General features: G+C 42.3%; 2 protein-coding genes across 5 annotated transcripts in view; one reads left to right on the top strand and one right to left on the bottom strand.

The window, feature by feature from the left end:
• Positions 1-265: 265 nt before the first annotated feature.
• The window catches only part of bloc1s3 (biogenesis of lysosomal organelles complex-1, subunit 3), an 87,226-nt gene continuing 68,490 nt past the window's right edge, over positions 266-19,001 (bottom strand). The window contains exon 3 of the transcript XR_011348126.1: positions 266-1,016. The gene's annotated coding sequence lies outside the window, so the exon portion shown is untranslated. The remainder of the gene's footprint in view (positions 1,017-19,001) is intronic.
• LOC138748541 (galectin-9-like) overlaps positions 9,478-19,001 on the top strand; it is a 39,382-nt gene continuing 29,858 nt past the window's right edge. For all 4 annotated transcript variants that reach the window (XM_069908923.1, XM_069908921.1, XM_069908922.1 and 1 more), the window contains exons 1-3: positions 9,478-9,594; positions 11,055-11,253; positions 13,150-13,269. In XM_069908923.1, coding sequence (XP_069765024.1) covers positions 9,539-9,594; positions 11,055-11,253; positions 13,150-13,269 — 375 coding nt within the window. In that variant the 5' untranslated portion in view covers positions 9,478-9,538. The remainder of the gene's footprint in view (positions 9,595-11,054; positions 11,254-13,149; positions 13,270-19,001) is intronic.

The raw sequence follows: 19,001 nt of genomic DNA, 5'->3' as shown, positions 1-19,001 counted from the left end.
TAGGGGGTGGGGGAGAGGGGGTGGGGGAGAGGGGGTGGGGGAGAGGGGGTGGGGGAGAGGGGGAAGGGGGTGGGGGAGAGGGGGAAGGGGTGGGAAAATGGAGAGGGGGAAGGAGAGGGCTGGTGAGAGTGATTGAGAGAGTGGTGAGGCTTGGGGGTCAGAGAGGAGGATTCACTCTTGGTGAATCTAAGCTGTATAAAGCTTGCAGGGCCCTTGTTAAAAAAAATTACCCCAGAAAGTCTCACAAAACTTGAAAGCAGTTATGCCTTTTAATTATTTAACAGCAAGGCATTTAAAGTGAAAACTACAACTCATTTGCAAATGAATGTATTTACTGATGACATTTCCGTTTGATTGACTTGATCCCTAACACAGTCTGGAAACAGTACTTCAATGTAATTTTTAAAATACAAAATAAGTAATCAGGATCACTTTAATTAATATAAGCATTAAGAACTTGTTTGCAAAATCAGAAAATTGATATCAGATAGGCCGACAACTTGAAACATTTTCTTTCTCGATTTCCTGAAATCATGAATTGTGCCCTCGAATGATCTGCGACGCAACTTCTCTCTCTCTCGGCACATGGTGCTAAGTGCTGACGGTTTTTTCTTGAGACATGGCTGCTCTCAGTTCACTTTTGATTCTCTTTAGCTGTGAAAATGAACCTCCTCCAAGAATACGATAGTCATAATATTACTTCCACATTAGGGAAGACAAAATAAATCTTGTCTTGGAAGATGATTTGATAGAAATCTTTGTGGGATATTTCTTTTCTTGGATAATTCTGCTTGAAATAATCATGGAAGCGCCTCAGTTCACCCGTAAGGTTAATATCAACATTGTTTGGATATTCTTTCATCAATGCTGCGCTTCTAAATCAACTAAAAATGAAGATTTGTTTGCAGCATAATTATTGACTCTCTCTTCTGCTCAAATACTTGTTCTGAATTTCACGTTATACTCATGTTTTGCCACATTTTCTCCCTGAGCTGTAACAAATCTTGGGTGTAAACCTGTAAATAAATGAATAATAACACGGTTGAGTGGAGCCGGTAGTCCCAACACGTAGACCGAAACCTGAACGCAACTGCCTAAATGAAATAGTCCGCAGTGATGCACGTGAGTTGAAAAGTCTCCAAGTTACTGAAATTAAATACAAAATTCGGAAAATACAGAGCGGAGCAGTGTACGGCAGAACCTTTCAAACAACGCTCCCGGGGGAAGCCAAACTACCGGCCCCACTGTCCAACGACGCCTACATCCGCATCCTGGCGGAGTTCCCCACAATCTTGGCGCCACAATTCTCCTCTGTGGAACCAAAGCACAGGGTAAGGCACCACATCCTCACCGAGGGGGCCCCACTCCACACCAGGGGGCGCCACCTCCCCCCCCCCCCCCCCCCCCCCCCCCGGTAAACTTACCCTCGCCAAAGAGGAATTTAAGAAAACAAAGGAGTTGGGGATAGTGCGGCGGTCAGTCAGCCCCCGGGCCTTCCCCCGCACATTGTCCTGAAGGCAGCAGGAGGGTGGAGGCCACGTAGTGATTACTGATGCCTGAATGAGGCCGCTGGACAGATCCCTGTGCCCCATATCCAAGACTTCACCACCAACTTGTAAGGGGACGGGTGTTTTCAAAGGTTAATCAGGGGGTTATCATTAAATTCCAGTGCACCTCAAGGATATATTCAAAACCACCATAATCACCCCCTTCATCCTGTTCAAATTCATGAGGAAGCCCTTTGGACAAGAATGCTGCTAAGACTTTTCAGCGACCGATGGACGTGGTGGGCCAAGACATCCCATTCACGTTCATCTACTTGGACGATATCCTTATTGCCAGCTGCAACCGTTCAGAGCCCACGGTTGAGTGGAGCCGGTAGTCCCAACACGTAGACCGAAACCTGAACACAACTGCCTAAATGAAATAGTCCGCAGTTCATGGCCCACCTCAGACAACTATTCACCTGCCTGCAGAACAGCTGATGGATGGGCAATAGCAGCCCCTGGCCTTTTTCGTCAGGCACCTCTGGCCACCTGAACTTGTATACAGAGCCTTTGACCGGGAGCTAGTGGCACTGTATCTGGCGATCGGGCACCTCCAATACTTCTGTTATAAGAGAGAGCAGAACAGCTCCGAGAGGTGCAGTTAGTTAACAGAGGAGTGGCCATTTTGTGGATTGGATTTAGGCTGCCAATAGAGAACTTGGCTGATCTGATTCCTTACGTGATGCTGTGTCACTTGCTGGCTGCCAAAATATCTTATCTTTGGCCCAGTAAGAACATATTGTTTGCAGATTGGAAATTATTATTTTTTTTGAAATCTTTGGTCTGTAAGGAAATCCCTTTGAGTGAAGTTGTGTTTACTGATTCCTGATTGGCCTTCTTTCATAATCAACGTTGTTCCCTTGATTTAAACCAGCCATTCTCAACCATTTGTTTTGGGTGTGGCACCCTGGGGACCCTGAGTGTGAAAGAGGGTAGGTGGGCCTCTTGGCAGGTGTGGGTGGGTTGGGCTGAAGTTCCCAACTTTATGATTCTAGGGAGCCAGCTTTGACCTTTGTGATATTCCAACGGTCGATTCCTTCTGTAAGTGGACTTTGCCAACAAAATCCACATCCTAGAAATGACTGAAACAATGCAAAGAAATCATTCCAGTTCTCTCTTCTGCAGCCTAACCCACCTCCTATTGATGTAATATTTTGATTTGCCAAGACTCGCACAAATCCAGAACAACCACACAATTTTTCTCAGTGATGAGAAATTACATCCAGACCTCTCCCTTCCCTCCCATATCCTAATACCACAAGGAAAAGATTATATAAATTAAACAAACATAAAGAAGCAAAGATCTAAAGAGTCATCGACCCTTAAAGGAACCAAATATAAACCCAGAGTAACATAAAGTAAAAAAGACACAAAACAAGAGCATGTCGTCTGCACCCCGACCCACTCATTTATCTCAATTGTTCCACTATCAGTACGGATTTTAACCTTTCTTCTATTTGCAATCTACATCTGCGTACCTTAAGGTTGCCAACCCCAACAAATGTGCCATATTTTCTCCTTAAATTGTACGTGATTTTTTTTTCCCCCAGAGGAATGCAACTCCGCATTACCGTATTCCATCGTGTAATATTTAGTTTGGAGTCAGACTTCCATTTGACCGCTATACATTTCTGGACTCGCCAAGATGACCTTCTCAAACTGAATTTGGTGTTGGGATAGTTTAAAAGTCACACCCATAACGTTCCCCAGAAGCTACAATTCCAGATCCTGTGGAAAATCCACCTTTTGTAAAAATTTTTCAGAATGTACCCCGGGCCCTGCCAGAAGGAGCTCACCTTTGTACATAGCCAGGTTGAATAGATAAAGGTTCCAATCTCCACACCTGAAGCACATTTTCAAAATTTCTGGTTTGGATTTATGTAATTTTTGTGGTATGAGGTGCAGTTGATGCTAGAAATTACCTGTACCTGGCATTAATGAATGCTGTCCTTATGCAGGTCTGATCCAGCACTGTCTCTCACCTTTCCCTCGCCTTATGTAAGCCTGCCTTCGGGTCCTCACTTTGGAATAGGAATAAACTTAAGCATATTCCCTTTGAATTAGAATTTTCATGTTACTACACGTGGGTAAGGCCATAGAAAGATCTTAACAGAAGAGAGCAGAAAGTATGTTGTTAGTCAAATTATTGACATCAAATTGTACAGGTACGTGACAAAACAGTGTTCTCCGGTCCTCGGTGCAAAACACGCAGACACACAACCAGACATAGCACACATATAGACAAACAATACATATGCAGGACAAGTATTTCATCTATACAAATAAATAAATATTGTTTGGTACAGATGCGAGTCTCGGAGGGTGAGTGAGAGCAGTTCCTTGGGTCGTTCAGCGTTTTCACTGCCCGTGGGAAGAAGCTCTCCCTCAGCCTGGTGGTGTTGGCTCTGATCCTCCTAGATCTCTTCCCCGACGGGAACAGCTGAAAGATGCTGTGTGTGGGGTAAAAGATGACTTTGCACGCCCTCTTGAGACAATGTTCCCGGTAGTTCACGTCGATTTGAGTGGGGGAGGGGGAAGGAGACTCCAGTCATCCTCTCTGCCACTTTTTATGGTCCAGAAAAAGTTTAAAATCACTGCTCTAAACCTTCCCTGCTTTCATGTCCTTTAAATGTTGTGATTGTGTATTATTTCTGGGGGAAGGTGGAATTCATGCAAACTGGACTGATAGAGCTTGTGCTGGAGTGGGTCGAATGTCCTTGCCAGTGGTGTTGGGGAAGGTTCAAACCAAATAGGCACGAAAATGGGACACAGAGTTAATGTATAGCTGAGGTGAAGTGCAGTCAAATAGAGAAAGGATATGATGCAAACAAGATAAGGAGTGCAAAGCTAAATTCCATCTGCTTTATTGCAAGGACTTTGATAAAGTAAATTAAATTGGAATGCTGACTACCACAAGTGTTTAATTTTATGTGACTGTAATTACATGGATGAAAAGAGGGAAGAGCTGTTAAGTCCAAAATTCAGAATCTTCAGGTGTGACTGGGGAGTGCAGAATGTACAGGGCAGGGTACTTGCAACAAAAATTAGGAAGGAACCAAAAACTGTGGTAGAGTCTTGATGTTTAGGATGAAGGTACTGATTGTAACTGGGATGATGTTTGGTGCAGATATCGTGGGCCAAAAGGGTCTGTTCTTGTGCTGTACTAAATACTAATGAGTGTAACATGCCCATTCTTTAATTACACTGGACAACAATTTTTTTCAAAAGGTTTGCTTCCTGAAAATAAATTGGGGAACACGATGGACAACTTCAAGCTGAACACCAAGATAATTTCAGATTTACTGCATCAGATGGGAAGTTGAAGAAACACAAAATTAATTTTATTGAATTTAGCAAGTAATGTTGTTGACACATTGCGTTAGTTCAACTGACCTCAAAATGGTTTGCCGCTGATTTTCGTTTGTACTCAGCATCTGATGCCTCTCCTGTCAATGTCCAACCATAGTCGGCCGGCACTGATGGATTCCATTTGTACTGATACTGCTTTTCCACGGTCACAATGTCCTGGTGACACCTTTCACCGTGTTTGTCACTGACAGTTATCAAGATCAGCAGGGAAGACGTCCAAGTACGAATGCAGAAAATTAATTTTCAATGACATGTCGCACTTCATGGCTTGAAGTCAACTTAAAATATGACAGGAAATAGATTATATTTAAAAATCAGTATGTGATAGGAAAATGTTAAGGTGATTTTCCTGATCAGAGTCAAAAATACATAAAATACACTCAAAAGTGTTCAATACGCGTTAATCTTTGTTGTCCAGTGTTACACTATTTCTGTCAATACGCGTTAATCTTTGTTGTCCAGTGTTACACAATTTCTGTCAACACTGATGACACAAATTCCCAATTCCTTTACTGGGTTACAGAAGAATCAGAATTTATTGCCATGAACATGTCACGAAATTCGTTATTTTGTGGCAGCGTTACAGGGCAAATATTGCTATAAAATTACATTTAAAAATAAGCAGTGCAAAATTTAAGAGAACGTGTCTGTGGTTCATTGGGGAATCTGATGGCGGAGGGGAAGAAGTTGTCCTGTGCCGCTGAGTGGTCGTCTTCAGGCTTCTTGATGGTAGCAGTATGATTGCATGGGTGGTGGGGGATCCTTGAGGATAGAGGCTGATTTCTTAAGATACCGCCTCTTGTAGATGTCCTCGATGGAGTGAAGACTGGTGCCTGTGATGTTGCAGGGCAAGTTAACAACTCTTCCTGTCACTCTTCCTTCAGGAAGATGGTAGTTGGAGAGACCGAATCCTGTGGGAGGGTCGTATACAGAACAGAATCCATTCACCCTACCCTCTTCCGAGTTTCAAAAAAGCTTTCCAACCTCCCATGGAGGCCTCTGCCTGGCTTCACGTTGTTTGCTTATCAACTCCATTATTCATCACACTCTTGGGGCAATTTACAATGGATCTAGTAGCCCTCACATTTTGGGGTGTGGGAGGAACCCAAAAGAAACACGCAGTCACAGGGAGAACCTGAAAACTCCACACAGACAGCACCGAAGGGCTGGATTGAACTGGGGTTACTGGAGCTGTGAGTTTTTATACCTCCATCTCCTTTTTTTTATGGCTATACTTTTGGAGGAGTTTCAGTAGGTCATCAAAGACTCTCAAATGTCTGTAGGCTGGTTGGATCACTGGTACGGAGGTGCCAACGTAAAGGGGGACAGGAAAAAAAACCCCAGAGGATTGTTAAGTCAGTCTGCGACCTCACGAGCACCAAACTTCATTCCATCGAGGACGTCTACAAGAGCGGCCTCTATCCTCAAGAACCCCCACCACCCAGGCCGCGCCCTCTTCACTCTGCTACCATGGGGGGAAAAGGTACAGGAGCCCAAAGACAAGCACTCAGTGGCACAAGGACGGCTTCTTCCCCTCCGCCATCAGATTCATGAATGATCAGTGAAACACAGACATGGCCTCACTTTTTCATGTACTAGTTCTTATTTATTGTGCGAGGTGGTTTATATGAACGTTTACACTGTGAAGCTGCCACAAAAACAACGAATTTCATTACAAAGATTCTGATTACAGATTGGGGGGGGGTTTGTCCAATTTATTTGAGTTTTTAAATTTAGAGATACAGCACAGTAACAGACCCACAAGCTCGTGCCTTCAGGTCCAATTAACCTACTGACCCCTTATGTCTCTAGAAAGTGGGAGGAAATCGGAGTACCCTGGGGAAAACCCATGCGGTCTCAGGGAGAATGTACAGATTTTAACCTGGACCTGTAATATCTTTCCACTAATAATATAGTCCATATTTCCTTACAGGATAGAAAAAGTCTATTTGCACACATTGAGTCTATGCCTGCTTGCAGAGCAATCCCATTCCCCTGTAGTATATTCCCCTCCCCTGCCATAACATGTTCTCCTCCTACTCTCATCAACATTCCCCCCCACCCCAATCCTACCAGGGGCAATTTACAGTCATCACTTAACCCATTGACCTGTACACGTTTGGGATACCGGAGAAAATCAGAGCATCCCGGGGTACCCATGCACCCCAGAGCCAGTGGTTGCAGTCTCAGACTAAGAGGCAGGTGACTGAGGTCAGAGGTAAGGAGATCTCTCTTCACCCAGAGGGGGTGAAGCTTTGGAATTTTTTTACCCGAAACAGCTGTGGAGGGTGAATGGCTAAATAGATTCAAGATGGATTTAGTGCTCCACCGTTAGTGCGAAGCTATTACAGCGCCAGTAACCAGGATTCGAATCCAGCGCTGCCTGCACCTTCTCCCTGTGTCTGGCGCTCCAGTTTCTTCCCACCCTTCAAAAACGTGCCGGCATTCTTTTGTTTTCAATCTTTTTATGAAGTTTCAGATTAATAAAGAATGATACAAAGAGATTGTGACAGTACAGATCTATCACCAATGTATATAGTGTATATAGTTACAGTATCTTACAGCGATTGGCTGAGAGCTTAGCCACGCCTACTGTCTGGGCCTTAAAGGGTTGTGTCCCTAGCCAGGTCGGATCATTCCGGACTGGTCGGCCACCTGTGAAGAGCTCCTGTCTTTTGCTAATAAAAGCCTTGGTTTGGATCCACAAGTCTTTGATACTTTCGACGAGCTCTACAGAGATAGGTTAACGTACACAAGCATAGACATTGAGCAACATATGTAAACTGAGCCTCCCAGTCTCTTAAAATAAACAAAACCCAAAAGCTGGGCTGCCATGTTTCAGCAGTTGAACAATTAATTTGCACTTAATTCCACTCCTCTACACTCACACAAAAAAATGTTGAAAAGGATTCCGAAAGCTTCAACTTGCATCATATGCAAATGTTGAATGAAGGTTGTAGGTTAATTGGTGTTTTGGGTGGCACGGGCTTGAGGGCTGGAAGGACCTGTTACCGTGCTGAATGCCTAAATTTAAAAAAAGTTGGTTTAGTGAGGGAAATTAGGGTTGAGGTAAAAGATCGGCCACGTCTATTATTAGCTGAGAGGAATTGAATAGCTTGCTTCTGCTTTTATTTGTTGTGTTTTGTAACCTATGGGCAATGTTATATTGAATGCACTGTATGCATTTTTCTGTTCCTTATAATAAGTAACTGTAGCAATGTATTCTATACTGAGCAACTATAGACATTAGTGTACACGTTGTGGGATCAATCGCTGTACACACCAGGAAGTCGACATACACGCTGTGGAGTCTAGTCCAAGACTGACTCCTCCAGGCTCCTCCAGGCTGGGATACTGGGCTTATATCCATCACTGCTTCAGTCACATGGGCAGGAAATGATGTCATCCCAGATAGAAACCTGTGCAGGTCAATTTTCCGCGTTTTCCATAGCACGACCACCATTTTGGGAGCCAGTTCGCTGCTGGTAATAGGGTCGCCACATCACTTTACGTTTTATTTTGGGATTAAGACCAACCTACTTCCTCCATGACAGCAGCTTAATCCATGGTGTTTGATCAGCATATAAGCATAGCTTATGCTTTACCGAGGAGAGGAGAACGTAGTTGAGAGGAACATTGGAAATGTTAGTCTTGAGAAGTTGGGTGATTTCCACACCGTAGCCACAGAATCATAAAGATAAAATGGGTCCTTGAGGATTTTTAAGTACAGTAAAAGTCCTGATATCCAATACCTACAGGGACTGGTAGATGGTGGATAAAGAATTTTTCTGGTTGCTTGAGATTAATAGCACCTAATAGCCTGAATACACCTGAGATTGTCTGATCTCGGAAGCTAAGCAGGCTCAACCCTGGTCAGTACTTGGAGGGGAGACCGCCTGGGAACACCAGGTGCTGGACAAAGTGGCGACTCTCTGTCTGCTTTATGGTTAAAGAATTTCATGTATGTTACATTCTAAATGTAGTAGTACGTGACAATAATGGAACCTTTACCTTTTTACCTTCACTCTTACAATGCCTATCTAACACACAAATACTGTAATTACACTGAACAAACTTCACTTGCATGTATATATAAATCATAGAGCATTTTACTTTGCTTTCATTCACATTGAAGACATTTAACCGTTGCTCCATCTGCAGGTTCCTCCCCATCCCCCTCCTCCCCGTCCCAAAGACGAACATCAACATCATAGATAATGAACCCCCCCCCCACCAAGTTTACAGATACAGCTTCTGACCACGGCGACTCTTCCTAAGCAGTGATAAGGAGACACTTTAAGAGAGTCGCCCCAACTGCGAGCGCCAGACACAGGGAGAAGGTGCAGGCAGCTCTTCATCCTGGGCGACACTATTGGTGTTTCACACAACTTTATTCAAACACCTGCTACGAGCAAAGCCCGACCAAAACACTCCACTGACTGAATATTTGTTTTCAACTTCACCAAAGGTTTACAATTTTTATTTAAATTTGTATTTATTCCTTAAATTTATTCCCCTTTTTTTTGTCAGTTGCTTGAATTCCGGATAACAGGGGTTTTACTGTATATTTACTGTATTTCTCTTTTCAGATTATCCCCTTCACTGGCTTTATAAATGGAGGAATGATGGATGGAAAGATGGTCATAATCCAAGGGCAGGTGCCAGGACATGCCAAGAGGTAACACATCTAGATCATCAAACAGTGGTTCTCATCCTTTCCTTTCACATATGTCATATGTCATTCCTTACTAACCACAGAGGACCTGTGGCATACGATGTCATAGGTGCTCTGTGGTTAGTAAGAGATTACTTAAGGTGGTATGTGAGTGGAAGAAAAAACATTTGGAACCACTGACCTGGACCCAGCCCTCTGTATCCCTCCCATCCATGTACCTGTCCAAATTCTTTTTAAGTGTTAAAAGTGAGTCCGCATTCACCACTTCAGCTGGAAGTTCTGTACTGACAATAACCACACAAGCGGTGCAAGTAAAAGACAGCTTTAACAAACTAATATGTACACTAATAATGAACCCTTCTCCATTAACGATGGCGTAAAGCAAGGCTGCGTTCTCGCACCAACCCTCTTTTCAATCTTCTTCAGCATGATGCCGAAACAAGCCAATAAAGACCTCAACAATGAAGACGCTGTTTACATCCGGTACCGCACGGATGGCAGTCTCTTCAATCTGAGGTGCCTGCAAGCTCACACCAAGACACAAGAGCAACTCGTCCGTGAACTACTCTTTGCAGACGATGCCGCTTTAGTTGCCCATTCTGAACCAGCTCTTCAGTGCTTGACGTCCTGTTTTGCGGAAACTGGGGGCTTTGGTTTCCTCCTACCCTTCAAAAATATACAGTGGCACGGACTGTATACTGTATGTCTAAATTTTATAAAAATTAACCTTTAATCCAAGTTGTCTGGTTTGTATTTCACCTAACCTAAGCATCGCCCCCCAGTGAAGGTCATTATCTACACCAGCTGTTCCCAACAGGGGCCACAGCACATTTGTGGGGTGGGGGGGGGGGCAGAGACTGAAATCAAATTTTTAAAAAAACTTTATTTAAAAGATCTTTAAAAAAACAACATGCAGTCCAATAACAGAAAGAAACAATTTGGTATAAGTATGAAAAAAGAAAAAAACCTCACCCCATCAGCCAGCTCTCTGAAGGAGAGCCAAAGGTATGAATATAAAGAAAAACTGAAAATATTTACAATAGATCAAAGTATATCTAAATGCATATACTTCAAGTAAGGAGACCACTTATTAACAAAAAATGCTCCAATTTCCCTGGCATGTGTATCTTTCGCACCCAACCTCTCCCTTTCTCCTTTTCTCCTCCAAAGGACTTTATCTTCTGCCATTCTGCTCTCATCTCTTCCCAATCCAATCAAGGACAGCCCTTTGCCTTCCCCCCCACCCCCATACATCGGCCTTCATGTACAATGGATAATTTCCCCCAACATTAACATGATATCACTTCCAGACGTACCTTCCCCCTCCCTCCTGAGAGGCCTCTGGTATTGTGTTTCCAGGATCCCCTGCCACCCCCCCCGGCCCCCAGTTACACTGGGGACAGAGACCGTTTGGGAGCTGGGAACAACTTGTGGAAGTCGATTGACCAAACTTTGCTTTGCAGATTTGCGGTGAATTTTCAGTGCGGCAATCCAAAATCCGACATTGCCTTTCACTTCAACGTGCGCTACGATGAATCCACCGTGGTCTGCAACACACTGGAGCATGGAAAATGGGGAACGGAAGAGAGGAAGCCCCATATTCCCATCAATCCTGGCTCATACTTCGAGCTGATCATTAAAGCACAATATTACTGCTTCCAGGTACGAGGACAAGGCACCTCTTGTAGTTGCAGTGTAACCTTGGTCTGCAAAACGGAAATCTTTAGTGTAGAATAAACCTAAGTTTGAAACAGATGTGGAAACATTTCTTTAGTCAGAGGGTCATGAGTCTGTGGAACTTGTTGCCACGGGTGGGCTGTGGAAGTGGGACCGCGGGGTATATTTAAGGCAAAGATTGACAGGTGTTTGACGAGTTAGGGCATCAATGGCGACAGGGAGAAAGCTGGGGTGGGAGGAAAGATCAGCCCATGATAGAATGGCGGAGCAGACTCGATGGGCTAAATGGCCTACTTCTGCTCCTATATCTTGTGAATTTGCCTCACTATTTAATCCACTCAGTCCCACTGCCCGGCCTTCTCCTCATAACCTTTGATGCCCTGGCTAATCAAGAACAGATTATTCTCTTCCTTAAACACACCCAACGGCCCAGCCTCCACAACCGCTTGAGGCAACAAATTCCACAGATTCACCACTGGCTGAAGAAATTCCTCCGCATCTTTGTTCTAAGTGAACGCCCTTCAAACCTTCTTGTCTCAGACTCTCCCACCGTGGGAAACAACCTTTCTACCTCTACTCTGTCCACATCTTTCAACATTCGAAATGTTTCAATGAGATCCCCTTTTAGGGGCCAGAGATATGAGGAAAGGTTTAGGAGACTAGGACTTAATTCGTTGGGTGTATTTAAGGCAGAGATTGACGGGTATTTGATTACTCAGGGTTCCAGGGAGAAAGCCAGGGAGTGGGGCTGAGTGGGAGGATGGATCAGCTCAAGATAAGAATGGCGGAGCAGACTCAATGGGCCTACTCCTGCTCCTCCATCTTGTGAATTTGTTTGCGTGTGGATTACAGCCTTCAAGGGGAAGCATGAAGGGGAAAGGACCAGGATGAGATGCATGTAGGCTGCCAGAAGGTCGTTGGAGTGCTAATCCTGGCATGAACCTGTTTGGCTAAGTGACCCATTTCTGTGCAGCACGAGAGTCCCCAGTTTCCACAGTGATGCAGCTAAATGAGGCGATGCTTCTTAGTGCCAGTGACCCGAGTTCAATCCTGACCTCTGCTACTGCTGCTGTCTGTGTGCAGTTTGTACGCTCTCTCTGTGGCCATAGTCCGGGTGCTCTGGTTTCCTCCCTACTTTCCAAAGGTTGATGGGTAAATTAGCCACTGTAATTTGTGTAGGTGAGAATGAAATGGGATCAGGGGAAATGGGCAGCTGATGGTTAGCATGGACTCAGTGGGCCAAAAGGTCTGTTTCCATGCAGTCCTGTTATCTGGACTTCAAGCAACCAGGGGGGGAAAAAAAAGTAAAAATATGGGTTTAAAATTGGGAAAAAAAAGGAAAAAAGTAATACACAAAAGTCTGCAGACACCTTGGTCGAAGTGAAAAACACAAATGGACCAAACAAGGTAGCAAAGATTAAAAAAAATACATAGTGGACATTTCAGGCATTTTCTTCCCCCTTTTCTTTTTATTTGGACACCTGCCGACTCTTTTCCACACCTCGTTGAAAGGCTTTAGCCCGAGGCGTCAGTTATGTATTTTTATCTTTTTTTTAAAAATTTTTTATTTTTCACACCATAAATCACAATAGCCATGATATACACTTTTTCTTTTTCACACATTTACAGTGACTTTTAGTTATGTATTTTTATCTTGGCGACATGAGGGACACTGTTTGACCTGCTGAGTATCTCCAGCGTTTTTACTGGGTTTAAAATTGCTGTGCCTAACCGTTAGTTTGTCAATTGTGCAACACGCAATCTCAAGTAACTGTAAAATTCACTTATCCGGCATCTGCCAACCCCAATACTAGGGGTTTTACTGTACTACCACCAGATGGTATTATCAGATACAATGATCTATCTTCCTATCTTCCGCAGGTTTCTGCGAACGGAGTGCATTTCATGGAGTACAGCCACAGGCTGCCCTTAGTTAGAGTGGACAACTTGAATATTTCGGGAGATGTTCATGTCAATTCTATCACTTTCACAACCCCAAATGTAAGTAACACAGGATATAAACGGAGTGGAGAGAGTGCAGAGAAGGTTGACCAGAATGTTGCCTGGGTTTAAGCATCTGGAGTATGGGGAGAGATTGGACAGATTAGGTCTTTATTCTTTGGAGCGTAGAAGGTTGAGAGGGGATTTGATAGAAGTATTTAAGATTATGAAAGGGATAGACAGAGTGGATGTGGATAGACTATTTCCGTTAAGAGGAGGAAAGATTAAAACAAGAGGACATGAGTTAAGAATTAAGGGGCAGAGGTTTAGAGGTAACATGAGGGGGAACTTCTTGACTCAGAGAGTGGTAGCCGTGTGGAATGAGCTTCCGGGAGAAATAGTGGCGGCGGAGTCAATTGTATTTAAGAAAAGGTTGGACAGGTCTATGGATGAGAAGAAGATGGAGGGTTATGGGCATTGTGCAGGGAGGTGGGACTAGAAAGGGGTGTTTGGTTCGGTGCGGACTAGAAGGGCCTAATGGCCTGTTTCCGTGCTGTAATTGTTATGTTATGTTATGAAATTGCCATGAGTCAATCCTAGACCAATTGTGAATGCAGCGTCTGAGGTTCATTCCGTCTCCGCTGGTGATGAAAGTCTCGACAGACAACCTTGTTGCAAAGCAGGAACAAGGTGAAGGGAAAGCCAGAATTGGGGTTGCCCAGCCCCACTGTTCAAGTACATTGTGACTAATCTGCTTGTGACTTTACTCCCAGTGACCTTTTAACTCCCTCGCTTGTCAACAATCTCTCCACCTCTATCTGAAATATAAAGTTCCAAAGATCCTCTGAGAGAAAAATAAAACACCTTATTCCTGCCTTTTAATGCACTGGCTTTGAATCCTAGTTCCTCAGGTATTGTCCTAGTGCTAAAGTCAGCCCGTACTGTAAAAATAACCAAACAGCAGAACCAATTAAGTGTACAAACATTTCTTTATTAACCCTCTGTAACGCGAGCAGGAGTGAGGGGATTCCAGAAAAAGTTCAGTGATTTATTCTCTGCATTGAGCCCCACTCATCAAAGCATCAGAGGGTTCTGAATGAGACCCTGACAAGTTTCACACACCTGCATTTTGTGTTTAACATGTTACCTTGTCATGTCTACAAATGTTCTGGGAAAGTCAGAGTTGTCTTGAACCCAAAGTTTATTGACGTTCTTGTGTAATTAGCCATTATCTTCACTACAGCACAGATGTTAAGAAGGCAATTATATTTTTGCACAGTCACCGTCTCCTTACCTAAGCCATTAACCCTTTAAAGGCAAAAAGGTAAAGGTTCCATTCTTGTCACATTTAGAATGTAACATACATGAAATCTTTAACTTTTGTCTACTGCATATCCATAAAACTTATTCTTTCTCACTAGTGCAGGTAAATGGAATTAGTTATTATGCCATACAACTCTTTGATAAAGTTCATTTGTCTTTTGATTTTGGACTGATGTAACTGTCTCGTATCTCTTTTATTTAATAATTTTTAATTTTTCACACTGCGGACCATATCAACCAAAATATGTACAAACGTTTCTCATTAAATTTACACAGTGGTCTTTTCTCCCTTTTTTCCCCTTTCCCTCTCTCCCCTCTACCCACCCCCCTCCAAAACCCATAAATATTCCACACACATATATAATAAAACCATAAAACAATATCTTCACACAAAGGAAAATAAACAAGAAAAATGCATCATCTATTTATTACACACTGTTGTTTTGTCTTATCATTTTCATTCTCATTTTAGGGGATGGAGGTCGTAGGCAAGCTCTCTCTGTTATGTTCCATGTACATACCATCCGGTACTTTCTCCTCTATTTTATCTAGTTCTATCGTAGTCCAGTCTGGTTTTTCCCTTTTCTGGTAAAAATCTGATAAATACCTTAATTGTGTGGCTCTATAATAATTCCTAAAATTTGGTAACTGCAAATCACCTGGATTATACCTCTCTGCTAATTTATCTAATGCTACCATTGGTTTCCTCCCTTTCCACAAGAATTTACTTATTATTCTCTTTAGTTCATTAAAGAATTTTTCTTTTAAAGGAATGTTCATTTTAATGCAGTTTTCCCTCCTTATCAATGGTAATTCTTTCCAATGTTCTAAGTCTTCCTGCAATTTCTTTATTAGTGGGTGATAATTTAGTTTGTACAAGTGGCTTAAGTTATTATATAACCTAATACCTAGGTATCGGATTGCTTGTGTTTGCCATTTAAATAGTGATTCTTTTTTAAATTCTGTATAATCTGCATTACTCATTGGCATCATAATTCTTTTATTGATATTTCAGATTCTGTTAAGTATACTATGATGTCATCTGCAAATAAGCTGATTTTATACTCCTCCTTTATTTTTATCCCTTTTATTTTATTTTCTATTCTTATCAGTTCTGCCAAAGGTTCTATTGCTAAGGCGAACAATGAGGGGGATAGTGGACATCCCTGCCTAGTTGACCTACTTAATTTAAAGTGTCTCGATGCATATCCATTTACCGTTACCTTCACCAACGGTCCATTATATAATGCTTTAATCCAATTTATATATTTTTCTGGTAAATTGAATTTCTGTAATACTTTAAATAAGTAGTTCCACTCTACTCTCTCAAAGGCTTTTTCTGCATCTAGAGCAACAGCCACTGTTGGTTTCTTATTTCCTTGAATTGCATGGATTAGATTAATAAATTTATAGATATTGTCTGCTGTTCGTCTTTTCTTAATAAATGCAGTTTGATCTTGTTTTATTATTTTTGGTACACAGTCGCCCAATCTGTTAGCTAATAATTTCACTATTATCTTATAATCTGAATTAAGTAGAGATATTGGTCTATATGATCCTAGGGTTAATAGATCCTTCCCCATCTTTGGTATTACTGTAATTATTGCTGTCTTACATGAATCTGGCAAGTTTTGTGTTTCTTCTATCTGGTTCATTACTTCCAGCTGAGGAGGAATTAATAACTCTTTAAATGTTTTATAGAATTCTATTGGAAATCCATCCTCTCCTGGTGTTTTATTGTTCGGCAGCTTTTTAAATATAACCTGTACTTCCTCTATAATTCCTCTATTATCATCTTTCCCCTCATTCTCAGTTTGGTACAATTGTTCGTAAAATTCCTTAAAGTTCTCATGAATCTCTGTTGGATTATATGTAATTTGTTTGTCCTTTTTCCTTGATGCCAATATAGTTCTTTTAGGTTGTTCTGTTTCAAGTTGCCAGGCTAATATTTTATATGTTTTTTTCTCCCAGTTCGTAATACTTTTGCTTTGTTTTCATTATGTTCTTCTCCACCTTGTACATTTGTAATATTTTGTATTTTATTTTTTTGTCCTCCAATTCTCTCCTTTTCGTTATATCATCCCTTTTTACTAATTCCTTTTCTGTACTTACTATCTCCCTTTCCAACTGCTCTATTTCCTGATTGTAATCCTTTTTCACTTAGTCACATAACTTATTATCTACCCTCTAATGAAGGCTTTCATTGCGTCCCAAATTATAAATTTGTCTTTCACTGATTCTGTGTTTATTTCAAAATATGTTTTAATTTGGCGTTCAATAAACTTCCTAAATTCCTGTCCTTTAAGTAGCATGGAGTTTAACCTCCATCTATATATTCTTGGTGGGATGTCCTCCAGTTCTATGGCTAATAACAGGGGTGAATGACAGAGGTGTACAAAGCTGCAAAGATTGGGAAAACTTTAAGAGACAACAAGGGGTTACAAAGCGGGTAATAAGAAATGGGAAAAAGGATTATGAAAGTAAATTGGCACAAAATATAAAAACAGAAAGCAAAAAATGTTATAAATATATAAAATGGAAGAGGGTGGCCAGAGTTAACATAGGACCCTTGGAGGATGAGAAAGGAAAACTGGGAGCAAAAAATGAGGAAATGGCTGAGGCATTGAACAAATATTTTGTGTCAGTCTTCACGGTGGAAGACACATCCAGCATGCCCAAGTGCGGAGTTAAGGATGCGAATGTTGGGGAGGGCCTTGATAAAATAGTTGTTACAAAGGAAGTAGTGATGGAGAAACTAATGGGACTAAAGCCAGACAAATCACCTGGTCCTGATGATATGCATCCAAGGGTTCTGAAGTTATAGTTGATGCATTGGTAGTCATAGACCAAAATTCCTTGGATTCTGGGCAGGTCCCGGCAGACTGGCAGACAGCAAATGTCACGCCACTTTTTAAGAAGGGACGTAGGCAGAGGACTGGAAATTATCGGCCAATTAGCTTGACGTCTGTAGTTGGAAAAATGCTTGAAGCCGTCATTAAAGATGAAATAGTGAAACTTTTGGAACGTAAGGGCTCAATCAGGCAGACGCAGCATGGTTTTAGAAAGGGAAGATCTTGTTTGACAAACTTGTTAGTATTCTTTGAGGATATAATGGGTGCGGTGGATAGAGGGGAACAGGTTGATGTTGTATATTTGGATTTCCAGAAAGCGTTTGATAAGGTGCCACACAAGAGACTTATCAGTAAGTTACAAGAAAGTGAAGTCCGGGGAAGTCTATTGGCATGGATCGAAAATTGGTTGTCTGACAGGAGGCAGAGAGTCGGGATAAATGGGAGTTTTTCAGGTTGGCAGAGAGTGGTAAGTGGGGTGCCACAGGCGTCAGTGTTAGGCCCACAACTGTTCATCATTTACATTGATGACTTGGAGGAGGGGACAAAATGTGGTGTAGCCAAGTTTGCGGATGACACCAAATTGAGTGGAAGAGCAAATTGTAATGATGTGGAGAGTCTGCAGAGGGATATAGTTAAGCTGGATGAGTGGGCAAAGGTCTGGCAGATGGAGTACAATGTTAGTAAGTGTGAGGTAATCCACTTTGGCAAGAAAAATAAAAGAGCTGAATATTATTTAAAGGGTGAAAAACTACAGCATGCGGTTGTGCAGAGGGTCTTGGGAGGGCTTGTGCATGAATCGCAAAAAGTTAGGTTGCAGGTGCAGCAGGTTATTAAGAAGGCAAATGGAATGTTGACCTTCATCGCTAGAGGAATTGAATTCAGGAGTAGGGAGGTCATGTTGCAAGTGTATAAGGTACTGGTGAGACCGCACCTGGAGTACTGTGTCCAGTTCTGGTCTCCATATTTGAGGAAGGATGTACTGGCTTTGGAGACGGTCCAGAGGAGGTTTACTAGGTTGATCCCTGGGATGAAGGGGTTGACTTACGATGAAAGATTAAATCTTCTAGGATTGTATTTGCTCGAGTTCAGAAGAATGAGAGGAGATCTTATAGAAACATATAGGATTATGAAGGGTATGGATAGGATAGATATAGGAAGGTTTTTTGAGCTGGCCGGGGAAACTAAAACGAGAGGACACAGTCTGAAGATTTGGGGGAATAGATTTAGGACAGAGATGAGGAAAAATAGTTTTTCCCAGACAGTAGTGAATGTTTGGAATTCTCTAACCAGGGAAGTGGTTGAGGCTGCCTCATTAAACATATTTAAAATTCGGTTAGATAAATTTTTACATGATAGAGGAATTAGGGGATATGGGGAGAAGGCAGGTAGGTGGAGTTAGGTCATAAATTAGATCAGCCATGATCGTATTGAATGGTGGAGCAGGCTCGATGGGCCATTTGTGGTCTACTCCTGTTCCTACGTCCTATGTTCCTATAGCAATCTAGCTTTATATTCAGTTTTCCTAACCCTCCCTTGAATATGGGCTGACAACAAAAACATATCAATCCTTGAGTAAGTTTTGTGCCTACTCGAATAATATGAAAATTCCTTCTCTCT

Source organism: Narcine bancroftii, chromosome 13 (assembly GCF_036971445.1).
Source record: "Narcine bancroftii isolate sNarBan1 chromosome 13, sNarBan1.hap1, whole genome shotgun sequence".
NCBI classification, from domain to species: Eukaryota; Metazoa; Chordata; class Chondrichthyes; order Torpediniformes; family Narcinidae; genus Narcine; species Narcine bancroftii.
This window is presented reverse-complemented; position numbering and strand designations above follow the sequence as displayed.